The sequence below is a fragment of the Chiloscyllium punctatum genome, chromosome 21 (assembly GCF_047496795.1).
Source record: "Chiloscyllium punctatum isolate Juve2018m chromosome 21, sChiPun1.3, whole genome shotgun sequence".
NCBI classification, from domain to species: domain Eukaryota; kingdom Metazoa; phylum Chordata; class Chondrichthyes; order Orectolobiformes; family Hemiscylliidae; genus Chiloscyllium; species Chiloscyllium punctatum.
Window position 1 is genome coordinate 20,729,176 of NC_092759.1, and position 11,687 is coordinate 20,740,862.

The window sequence follows — 11,687 nt, forward strand, 5'->3', positions numbered from 1 at the left end:
TTGGGAGGGATTGTGGGAAGGTGTGTAGGGTTGGGTGGGTTTGAGGGAAATTGTGTTGGTTTCGGAGGGTTTGAGGGAACGTGTGTTGGTTTGGGAGGGGTTGAGACAAGGTGTGTTGGGTTTGGGAGGGGTTGAGGGAAGGTATGTTAGTTTGGGGGATTGAGGGAAGGTGTGTTGGATTTGGGAGGGGCTGAGGGAAGGTGTGTTGGGTTGGGTGGGGCTGAGGAAAGGTGTGTTGCGTTTGGGGGATTGAGGGAAGGTGTGTTGGGTTCGTGAGGGGTTGAGGGAAGGTGTTTTGGGTTTGTGAGGGGTTGAGGGAAGGTATGTTGCGTTTGGAGGGGTTGTGGGAAGGTGTGTTGGCTGGGAAGGGTTGAGGGAAGGTGTGTTGGGTTTGGGAGGGGTTGAGGGAAGGTGTGTTCATTTTGGAGGGATGGGAAGGTGTGTTGGCTGGGAAGGGTTGAGGGAAGGTGTGTTGGGTTTGTGAGGGGTTGAGGGAAGGTGTGTTGGGTTGGGAGGATGTGAGGGAAGGTGCGTTCGGTTGGGAGGGTTTGAGGGAAGCTGTGTTGGGTTGGGAGGGATTGAGGGAAGGTGTGTTGGGTTGGGAGGAATTGAGGGAAGGTGTGTTGGGTTGGGAAGGGCTGAGGGAAGATGTGTTGGGTTGTGAAGGACTGAGGGAAGGTGTGTTGGGTTGTGAAGGACTGAGGGAAGGTGTGTTGGGTTGGGTGGGGCTGAGGAAAGGTGTCTTGCGTTTAGGGGATTGAGGGAAGGTGTGTTGGGTTTGGGAGGGGTTGAGGGAAGGTATGTTGGGTTTGGAGGATTGAGGAAAGGTGTGTTGGGTTTGGAGGATTGAGGAAAGGTGTGTTGGGTTTGGGAGGGGTTGAGGGTAGGTGTGTTGTGTTGGAAGGGGTTGAGGGAAGGTGTGTTGTGTTGGGAGGGGTTAAGGTAAGGTGTGTTGGGTTTGGGAGAGGTTGAGGGAAGGTGTGTTGGGTTTGGGAGAGGTTGAGGAAAGGTGTATTGGGTTGGGAAGGGCTGAGGGAAGGTGTGTTGGGTTGGGAAGGGCTGAGGGAAGGTGTGTTGGGATGAGAGGGATTGTGGGAAGGTGTGTAGGGTTGGGAGGATGTGAGGGAAGGTGCGTTCGGTTGGGAGGGTTTGAGGGAAGGTGTGTTGGGTTGGGAGGGGTTGAGGGAAGGTGTGTTGGTTTGGAGGAGTTGTGGGAAGGTGTGTTGGTTGAGAGGGTTTGAGGGAAGGTGTGTTGGGTTGGGAGGGGTTGAGGGAAGGTGTGTTGGTTGGGAGGGATTGAGGGAAGGTGTGTTGGTTTGGGAGGAGTTGTGGGAAGGTGTGTTGGGTTGGGAGGGGTTGAGGAGAGGTGTGTTGGTTGAGAGGGATTGAGGGAAGGTGTGTTGGTTTGGGAGGAGTTGTGGGAAGGTGTGTTGGGAGGGATTGAGGGAAGGTGTGTTGGTTTGGGAGGGGTTGTGGGAAGGTGTGTTCGTTTTGGAGGGATTATGGGAAGGTATGTTGGGTTGTGAGGGATTGAGGGAAGGTGTGTTAGTTTGGGAGGGGTTGAGGGAAGGTGTGTTGGGTTTGGGAGGGGTTGAGGGAAGGTGTGTTGGGTTTGGGAGGGGTTGAGGGAAGGTATGTTGGGTTTGGAGGATTGAGGAAAGGTGTGTTGGGTTTGGGAGGGGTTGAGGGAAGGTGTGTTGGGTTTGGGAGGGGTTGAGGGAAGGTGTGTTGTGTTGGGAGGGGTTGAGGGAAGGTGTGTTGTGTTGGGAGGGGTTGAGGGAAGGTGTGTTGGGTTTGGGAGGGGTTGAGGGAAGTTGTGTTGGGTTGGGAGGATTGAGGGAAGGTGTGTTGGGTTGGGAGGATTGAGGGAAGGTGTGTTGGGTTTGGGAGAGGTTGAGGGAAGGTGTGTTCAGTTGGGAGGCTTTGAGGGAAGGTGTGTCGGTTTGGTAGGGTTTGAGGGAAGGTGTGTTGGGTTGGAAGGAATTGAGGGAAGGTGTGTTGGGTTGGGAAGGGCTGAGGGAAGGTGTGTTGGGAAGGGTGGGGCTGAGGAAATGTGTGTTGCGTTTGGGAGGGGTTGAGGGAAGTTGTGTTGGGTTGGGAGGGATTGAGGGAAGGTGTGTAGGGTTGGGTGGGTTTGAGGGAAATTGTGTTGGTTTCGGAGGGTTTGAGGGAACGTGTGTTGGTTTGGGAGGGGTTGAGGGAAGGTATGTTAGTTTGGGGGATTGAGGGAAGGTGTGTTGGATTTGGGAGGGGCTGAGGGAAGGTGTGTTGGGTTGGGTGGGGCTGAGGAAAGGTGTGTTGCGTTTGGGGGATTGAGGGAAGGTGTGTTGGGTTTGTGAGGGGTTGAGGGAAGGTGTTTTGGGTTTGTGAGGGGTTGAGGGAAGGTGTGTTGGTTGGGAGGGATTGAGGGAAGGTGTGTTGGTTTGGGAGGAGTTGTGGGAAGGTGTGTTGGGTTGGGAGGGGTTGAGGAGAGGTGTGTTGGTTGAGAGGGATTGAGGGAAGGTGTGTTGGTTTGGGAGGAGTTGTGGGAAGGTGTGTTGGGAGGGATTGAGGGAAGGTGTGTTGGTTTGGGAGGGGTTGTGGGAAGGTGTGTTCGTTTTGGAGGGATTATGGGAAGGTATGTTGGGTTGTGAGGGATTGAGGGAAGGTGTGTTAGTTTGGGAGGGGTTGAGGGAAGGTGTGTTGGGTTTGGGAGGGGTTGAGGGAAGGTGTGTTGGGTTTGGGAGGGGTTGAGGGAAGGTATGTTGGGTTTGGAGGATTGAGGGAAGGTGTGTTGGGTTTGTGAGGGGTTGAGGGAAGGTGTTTTGGGTTTGTGAGGGGTTGAGGGAAGGTATGTTGCGTTTGGAGGGGTTGTGGGAAGGTGTGTTGGCTGGGAAGGGTTGAGGGAAGGTGTGTTGGGTTTGGGAGGGGTTGAGGGAAGGTGTGTTCATTTTGGAGGGATGGGAAGGTGTGTTGGCTGGGAAGGGTTGAGGGAAGGTGTGTTGGGTTTGTGAGGGGTTGAGGGAAGGTGTGTTGGGTTGGGAGGATGTGAGGGAAGGTGCGTTCGGTTGGGAGGGTTTGAGGGAAGCTGTGTTGGGTTGGGAGGGATTGAGGGAAGGTGTGTTGGGTTGGGAGGAATTGAGGGAAGGTGTGTTGGGTTGGGAAGGGCTGAGGGAAGATGTGTTGGGTTGTGAAGGACTGAGGGAAGGTGTGTTGGGTTGTGAAGGACTGAGGGAAGGTGTGTTGGGTTGTGAAGGACTGAGGGAAGGTGTGTTGGGTTGTGAAGGACTGAGGGAAGGTGTGTTGGGTTGGGTGGGGCTGAGGAAAGGTGTCTTGCGTTTAGGGGATTGAGGGAAGGTGTGTTGGGTTTGGGAGGGGTTGAGGGAAGGTATGTTGGGTTTGGAGGATTGAGGAAAGGTGTGTTGGGTTTGGAGGATTGAGGAAAGGTGTGTTGGGTTTGGGAGGGGTTGAGGGTAGGTGTGTTGTGTTGGAAGGGGTTGAGGGAAGGTGTGTTGTGTTGGGAGGGGTTAAGGTAAGGTGTGTTGGGTTTGGGAGAGGTTGAGGGAAGGTGTGTTGGGTTTGGGAGAGGTTGAGGAAAGGTGTGTTGGGTTGGGAGGCTGAGGGAAGGTATGTTGGGTTTGGGGGATTGAGGGAAGGTGTGTTGGTTTGGGAGGGGTTGAGGGAAGGTGTGTTGGGTTGGGAGGAATTGAGGGAAGGTGTGTTGGGAAGGGCTGAGGGAAGGTGTGTTGGGTTGGGTGGGGCTGAGGAAAGGTGTGTTGCGTTTGGGGGATTGAGGGAAGGTGTGTTGGGTTTGTGAAGGGTTGAGGGAAGGTATGTTGGGTTTGAGGGATTGAGGGAAGGTGTGTTCAGTTGGGAGGGGATGAGGGAAGGTGTGTAGGGTTGGGAGGGTTTGAGGGAAGGTGTGTAGGGTTGGGAGGGGTTGAGGGAAGGTGTGTTGGGTTTGGGAGGGGTTGAGGTAAGGTGTGTTGGGTTTGGAGGATTGCGGAAAGGTGTGTTGGGTTTGGGAGAGGTTGAGGGAAGGTGTGTTCAGTTGGGAGGCTGAGGGAAGGTATGTTGGGTTTGGGGGATTGAGGGAAGGTGTGTTGGTTTGGGAGGGGTTGAGGGAAGGTGTGTTGGTTTGGGAGGGGTTGAGGGAAGGTGTGTTGGGTTGGGAGGGTTTGAGGGAAGGTGTGTAGGGTTGGGAGGATTTGAGGGAAGGTGTGTAGGGTTGGGAGGGTTTGAGGGAAGCTGTGTTAGGTTGGGAGGTTTTGAGGGAAGGTGTGTTGGGTTTGGGAGGGTTTGAGGGAAGGTGTGTTGGGTTTGGGAGGGTTTGAGGGAAGGTGTGTTCACTTTGGAGGGATGGGAAGGTGTGTTGGCTGGGAAGGGTTGAGGGAAGGTGTGTTGGGTTGGGAGGGTTTGAGGGAAGGTGTGTTCACTTTGGAGGGATGGGAAGGTGTGTTGGCTGGGAAGGGTTGAGGGAAGGTGTGTTGGGTTGGGAGGGGTTGTGGGAAGGTGTGTTGGGTTGGGAGGGTTTGAGGGAATCTGTGATGGGTTGGGAAGGGCTGAGGGAAGGTGTGTTGGGAAGGGTGGGGCTGAGGAAATGTGTGTTGCGTTTGGGAGGGGTTGAGGGAAGTTGTGTTGGGTTGGGAGGGATTGAGGGAAGGTGTGTAGGGTTGGGTGGGTTTGAGGGAAATTGTGTTGGTTTCGGAGGGTTTGAGGGAACGTGTGTTGGTTTGGGAGGGGTTGAGGGAAGGTATGTTAGTTTGGGGGATTGAGGGAAGGTGTGTTGGATTTGGGAGGGGCTGAGGAAAGGTGTGTTGCGTTTGGGGGATTGAGGGAAGGTGTGTTGGGTTTGTGAGGGGTTGAGGGAAGGTGTTTTGGGTTTGTGAGGGGTTGAGGGAAGGTGTGTTGGTTGGGAGGGATTGAGGGAAGGTGTGTAGGGTTGGGTGGGTTTGAGGGAAATTGTGTTGGTTTCGGAGGGTTTGAGGGAACGTGTGTTGGTTTGGGAGGGGTTGAGGGAAGGTATGTTAGTTTGGGGGATTGAGGGAAGGTGTGTTGGGTTGGGTGGGGCTGAGGAAAGGTGTGTTGCGTTTGGGGGATTGAGGGAAGGTGTGTTGGGTTTGTGAGGGGTTGAGGGAAGGTGTTTTGGGTTTGTGAGGGGTTGAGGGAAGGTGTGTTGGTTGGGAGGGATTGAGGGAAGGTGTGTTGGTTTGGGAGGAGTTGTGGGAAGGTGTGTTGGGTTGGGAGGGGTTGAGGAGAGGTGTGTTGGTTGAGAGGGATTGAGGGAAGGTGTGTTGGTTTGGGAGGAGTTGTGGGAAGGTGTGTTGGGAGGGATTGAGGGAAGGTGTGTTGGTTTGGGAGGGGTTGTGGGAAGGTGTGTTCGTTTTGGAGGGATTATGGGAAGGTATGTTGGGTTGTGAGGGATTGAGGGAAGGTGTGTTAGTTTGGGAGGGGTTGAGGGAAGGTGTGTTGGGTTTGGGAGGGGTTGAGGGAAGGTGTGTTGGGTTTGGGAGGGGTTGAGGGAAGGTATGTTGGGTTTGGAGGATTGAGGGAAGGTGTGTTGGGTTTGTGAGGGGTTGAGGGAAGGTGTTTTGGGTTTGTGAGGGGTTGAGGGAAGGTATGTTGCGTTTGGAGGGGTTGTGGGAAGGTGTGTTGGCTGGGAAGGGTTGAGGGAAGGTGTGTTGGGTTTGGGAGGGGTTGAGGGAAGGTGTGTTCATTTTGGAGGGATGGGAAGGTGTGTTGGCTGGGAAGGGTTGAGGGAAGGTGTGTTGGGTTTGTGAGGGGTTGAGGGAAGGTGTGTTGGGTTGGGAGGATGTGAAGGAAGGTGCGTTCGGTTGGGAGGGTTTGAGGGAAGCTGTGTTGGGTTGGGAGGGATTGAGGGAAGGTGTGTTGGGTTGGGAGGAATTGAGGGAAGGTGTGTTGGGTTGGGAAGGGCTGAGGGAAGATGTGTTGGGTTGTGAAGGACTGAGGGAAGGTGTGTTGGGTTGTGAAGGACTGAGGGAAGGTGTGTTGGGTTGTGAAGGACTGAGGGAAGGTGTGTTGGGTTTGGAGGATTGAGGAAAGGTGTGTTGGGTTTGGAGGATTGAGGAAAGGTGTGTTGGGTTTGGGAGGGGTTGAGGGAAGGTATGTTGGGTTTGGAGGATTGAGGAAAGGTGTGTTGGGTTTGGAGGATTGAGGAAAGGTGTGTTGGGTTTGGGAGGGGTTGAGGGTAGGTGTGTTGTGTTGGAAGGGGTTGAGGGAAGGTGTGTTGTGTTGGGAGGGGTTAAGGTAAGGTGTGTTGGGTTTGGGAGAGGTTGAGGGAAGGTGTGTTGGGTTTGGGAGAGGTTGAGGAAAGGTGTGTTGGGTTGGGAGGCTGAGGGAAGGTATGTTGGGTTTGGGGGATTGAGGGAAGGTGTGTTGGTTTGGGAGGGGTTGAGGGAAGGTGTGTTGGGTTGGGAGGAATTGAGGGAAGGTGTGTTGGGAAGGGCTGAGGGAAGGTGTGTTGGGTTGGGTGGGGCTGAGGAAAGGTGTGTTGCGTTTGGGGGATTGAGGGAAGGTGTGTTGGGTTTGTGAAGGGTTGAGGGAAGGTATGTTGGGTTTGAGGGATTGAGGGAAGGTGTGTTCAGTTGGGAGGGGATGAGGGAAGGTGTGTAGGGTTGGGAGGGTTTGAGGGAAGGTGTGTAGGGTTGGGAGGGGTTGAGGGAAGGTGTGTTGTGTTGGGATGTGATTGAGGTAAGGTGTGTTGGGTTTGGGAGGGGTTGAGGTAAGGTGTGTTGGGTTTGGAGGATTGCGGAAAGGTGTGTTGGGTTTGGGAGAGGTTGAGGGAAGGTGTGTTCAGTTGGGAGGCTGAGGGAAGGTATGTTGGGTTTGGGGGATTGAGGGAAGGTGTGTTGGTTTGGGAGGGGTTGAGGGAAGGTGTGTTGGTTTGGGAGGGGTTGAGGGAAGGTGTGTTGGGTTGGGAGGGTTTGAGGGAAGGTGTGTAGGGTTGGGAGGGTTTGAGGGAAGGTGTGTAGGGTTGGGAGGGTTTGAGGGAAGCTGTGTTAGGTTGGGAGGTTTTGAGGGAAGGTGTGTTGGGTTTGGGAGGGTTTGAGGGAAGGTGTGTTGGGTTTGGGAGGGTTTGAGGGAAGGTGTGTTCACTTTGGAGGGATGGGAAGGTGTGTTGGCTGGGAAGGGTTGAGGGAAGGTGTGTTGGGTTGGGAGGGTTTGAGGGAAGGTGTGTTCACTTTGGAGGGATGGGAAGGTGTGTTGGCTGGGAAGGGTTGAGGGAAGGTGTGTTGGGTTGGGAGGGGTTGTGGGAAGGTGTGTTGGGTTGGGAGGGTTTGAGGGAATCTGTGATGGGTTGGGAGGGATTGTGGGAAGGTGTGTTGGGTTGGGAAGGATTGAGGGAAGGTGTGTTGGGAAGGGCTGAGGGAAGGTCTGTTGGGTTGGGTGGGGCTGAGGGAAGGTGTGTTGTGTTTGGGGGATTGAGGGAAGGTGTGTTCAGTTGGGAGGGGATGAGGGAAGTTGTGTAGGGTTGGGAGGGGTTGAGGGAAGGTGTGTTGGATTGGGAGGGGTTGAGGGAAGGTGTGTTGGGTTGGGAGGGGCTGAGGGAAGGTGTGTTGGGTTGGGTGGGGCTGAGGGAAGGTGTGTTGATTGGGAGGGATTGAGGGAAGGTGTGTTGGTTTGGGAGGGATTGAGGGAAGGTGCGTAGGGTTGCAAGGGATTGAGCGAAGGTGCGTTGGGTTGGGAGGGGTTGAGGGAATGTGCATAGGGTTGGGAGGGGTTGAGGGAAAGTGTGTTGTGTTGGGAAGGGCTGAGGGAAGGTTTGTTCAGTTGAGAGGCTTTGAGGGAAGCTGTGTTGGGTTGGGCAGGGTTAAGGGAAGGTGTGTTGGGTTGGGTGGAGCTGTGGAAAGGTGTGTTGCATTTGGGGGATTGAGGGAAGGTGTGTTGGATTTGGGAGGGATTGAGGGAAGGTGTGTTGGGTTGGGAGAGGTTGTGGGAAGGTGTGTTGGGTTTGGGAGAGTTTGAGGGAAGGTGTGTTCAGTTGGGAGGCTTTTTGGGAAGGTGTTTTGGGTTTGGGAGGAATTGAGGGAAGGTGCGTAGGGTTGGGAGGGGTTGAGGGACGGTGTGTTAGGTTGGGAGGGGTTGAGGGAAGATATGTTAGGTTGGGAGGGGTTGAGGGAAGGTGTGTTGGGTCGGGAAGGGTTGAGGGAATGTCTGTTGGGTTGAGAGGAGTTGAGGGAAGTGTGTCAGGTTTGGGAAGGGTCTCAGGGAAGGTGTGTTGGTTTGGGAGGAGTTGAGGGAAGGTGTGTTGGTTTGGGAGGAGTTGAGGGAAGGTGTGTTGGTTTGGGAGGAGTTGAGGGAAGGTGTGTTGGTTTGGGAGGGGTTGAGGGAAGGTGTGTTGGTTTGGGAGGGGTTGAGGGAAGATGTGTTGGTTTGGGAGGAGTTGAGGGAAGATGTGTTGGTTTGGGAGGAGTTGAGGGAAGGTGTGTTGGTTTGGGAGGGGTTGTGGGAAGGTGTTGGTTTGGGAGGGGTTGTGGGAAGGTGTTGGTTTGGGAGGGGTTGAGGGAAATTGTGTTGGGTTGGGAGGGGTTGAGGGAAGGTGTGTTGGTTTGGGAGGGGTTGAGGGAAATTGTGTTGGGTTGGGAGGGGTTGAGGGAAGGTGTGTTGGTTTTGGAGGGGTTGAGGGAAATTGTGTTGGGTTGGGAGGGGTTGAGGGAAGGTGTGTTGGTTTTGGAGGTGTTGAGCGAAGGTGAGTAGGGGAGGGAGCGGTTGAGGGAAGGTTTGTTGAGTTGGGAGGGGTTGTGGGAAGGTGTGTTGGGTTGGGAGGGTTTGAGGGAATCTGTGATGGGTTGGTAGGGATTGTGGGAAGGTGTGTTGGGTTGGGAAGGATTGAGGGAAGGTGTATTGGGAAGGGCTGAGGGAAGGTCTGTTGGGTTGGGTGGGGCTGACGGAAGGTGTGTTGTGTTTGGGGGATTGAGGGAAGGTGTGTTCAGTTGGGAGGGGATGAGGGAAGTTGTGTAGGGTTGGGAGGGGATGAGGGAAAGTGTGTAGGGTTGGGAGGGTTTGAGGGAAAGTGTGTAGGGTTGGGAGGGGTTGTGGGAAAGTGTGCTGGGTTGGGAGGATGTGAGGGAAGGTGCGTTCTGTTGGGAGGGGTTGAGGGAAGCTGCGTTGGGTTGGGAGGGGTTGAGGGAAGTTGCGTAGGGTTGGGAGGGTTTGAGGGAAGGTGTGTAGGGTTGGGAGGGTTTGAGGGAAGGTGTGTAGGGTTCGGAGGGTTTGAGGGAAGGTGTGTAGGGTTGGGAGGGTTTGAGGGAAGGTGTGTAGGGTTCGGAGGGTTTGAGGGAAGGTGTGTAGGGTTGGGAGGGTTTGAGGAAAGGTGTGTTGGGTTGGGAGGGGTTGTGGGAAGACGTGTTCGTTTTGGAGGAGTTGTGGGAAGGTGTGTTGGGTTGGGAAGGGCTAAGGGAAGGTGTGTTGGGTTGGGAAGGATTGAGGGAAGGTGTGTTGGGTTGGGTGGGGCTGAGGGAAGGTGTGTTGGGTTGGGAAGGATTGAGGGAAGGTGTGTTGGGTTGGGTGGGGCTGAGGGAAGGTGTGTTGGGTTGGGTGTGGCTGAGGGAAGGTGTGTTGGGTTGGGAAGGATTGAGGGAAGGTGTGTTGGGTTGGGTGGGGCTGAGGGAAGGTGTGTTGGGTTGGGTGGGGCTGAGGGAAGGTGTGCTGCGTTTAGGGGATTGAGGGAAGGTGTGTTGGGTTTGGGAGGGGTTGAGGGAAGGTGTGTTGGGTTTGGTGGATTGAGGGAAGGTGTGTTGGGTTGGGAGGGGTTGAGGGAAGGTGTGTTGGGTTTGGTGGATTGAGGGAAGGTGTGTTGGGTTGGGAGGGATTGAGGGAAGGCGTGTTGGGTTGGGAGGGATTGAGGGAAGGCTTGTTGGGTTGGGATGGATTGAGGGAAGGCGTGTTGGGTGGGGAGGGATTGAGGGAACGCGTGTTGGGTGGGGAGGGATTGAGGGAAGGCGTGTTGGGTGGGGAAGGATTGAGGGAAGGTGTGTTGCGTTTAGGGGATTGAGGGAAGGTGTGTTGGGTTTGGGAGGGGTTGAGGGAAGGTGTGTTGGGTTTGAGGGGGGTTGAGGGAAGGTGTGTTGGGTTTGAGGGATTGAGGGAAGGTGTGTTGGGTTTGTGAGGGGTTGAGGGAAGGTATGTTGGGTTTGAGGGAAGGTGTGTTGGGTTTGAAGGATTGAGGGAAGGTGTGTTGGGTTTGGGAGATTGAGGGAAGGTGTGTTGGGTTTGAGGGATTGAGGGAAGGTGTGTTGGGTTTGGGAGATTGAGGGAAGGTGTGTTGGATTGGGAGGGGTTGAGGGAAGGTGTGTTGGATTGGGAGGGGTTGAGGGAAGGTGTGTTGGATTTGGAGGGGTTGAGGGAAGGTGTGTTGGGTTGGGAGGGGCTGAGGGAAGGTGTGTTGGGTTGGGTGGGGCTGAGGGAAGGTGTGTTGATTGGGAGGGATTGAGGGAAGGTGTGTTGGTTTGGGAGGGATTGAGGGAAGGTGCGTAGGGTTGCAAGGGATTGAGCGAAGGTGCGTTGGGTTGGGAAGGGCTGAGGGAAGGTTTGTTCAGTTGAGAGGCTTTGAGGGAAGCTGTGTTGGGTTGGGCAGGGTTAAGGGAAGGTGTGTTGGGTTGGGTGGGGCTGTGGAAAGGTGTGTTGCATTTGGGGGATTGAGGGAAGGTGTGTTGGATTTGGGAGGGATTGAGGGAAGGTGTGTTGGGTTGGGAGGGGTTGTGGGAAGGTGTGTTGGGTTTGGGAGAGTTTGAGGGAAGGTGTGTTCAGTTGGGAGGCTTTTTGGGAAGGTGTTTTGGGTTTGGGAGGAATTGAGGGAAGGTGCGTAGGGTTGGGAGGGGTTGAGGGACGGTGTGTTAGGTTGGGAGGGGTTGAGGGAAGATATGTTAGGTTGGGAGGGGTTGAGGGAAGGTGTGTTGGGTCGGGAAGGGTTGAGGGAATGTCTGTTGGGTTGAGAGGAGTTGAGGGAAGTGTGTCAGGTTTGGGAAGGGTCTCAGGGAAGGTGTGTTGGTTTGGGAGGAGTTGAGGGAAGGTGTGTTGGTTTGGGAGGAGTTGAGGGAAGGTGTGTTGGTTTGGGAGGAGTTGAGGGAAGGTGTGTTGGTTTGGGAGGGGTTGTGGGAAGGTGTGTTGGTTTGGGAGGAGTTGAGGGAAGGTGTGTTGGTTTGGGAGGGGTTGTGGGAAGGTGTTGGTTTGGGAGGGGTTGTGGGAAGGTGTTGGTTTGGGAGGGGTTGAGGGAAATTGTGTTGGGTTGGGAGGGGTTGAGGGAAGGTGTGTTGGTTTGGGAGGGGTTGAGGGAAATTGTGTTGGGTTGGGAGGGGTTGAGGGAAGGTGTGTTGGTTTTGGAGGGGTTGAGGGAAATTGTGTTGGGTTGGGAGGGGTTGAGGGAAGGTGTGTTGGTTTTGGAGGTGTTGAGCGAAGGTGAGTAGGGGAGGGAGCGGTTGAGGGAAGGTTTGTTGAGTTGGGAGGGGTTGTGGGAAGGTGTGTTGGGTTGGGTGGGGTTGAGGGAAGGTGTGTTGGTTTTGGAGGTGTTGAGCGAAGGTGAGTAGGGGAGGGAGCGGTTGAGGGAAGGTTTGTTGAGTTGGGAGGGATTGTGGGAAGGTGTGTTGGGTTGGGTGGGGGTTGAGTGAAATTGTGTTGGGTTGGGAGGGGTTGAGGGAAGGTGTGTTGGGTTGGGAGGGGTTGTGGGAAGGTGTGTTGGGTTGGGTGGG

The 11,687-nt window shown here is 55.0% G+C and overlaps 1 protein-coding gene across 1 annotated transcript; it reads right to left on the reverse strand.

Moving 5' to 3' along the window:
- Positions 1-413: 413 nt before the first annotated feature.
- LOC140492650 (uncharacterized) lies at positions 414-3,244 on the reverse strand. Its single transcript, XM_072591687.1, has 2 exons — positions 3,008-3,244; positions 414-2,976 (listed from the first exon to the last, which is right to left on the reverse strand). The coding sequence occupies exon 2, from the start codon at positions 2,928-2,930 to the stop codon at positions 750-752; it is 2,181 nt and encodes a 726-aa protein (XP_072447788.1). The 5' UTR covers positions 2,931-2,976; positions 3,008-3,244; the 3' UTR covers positions 414-749.
- Positions 3,245-11,687: the final 8,443 nt, after the last annotated feature.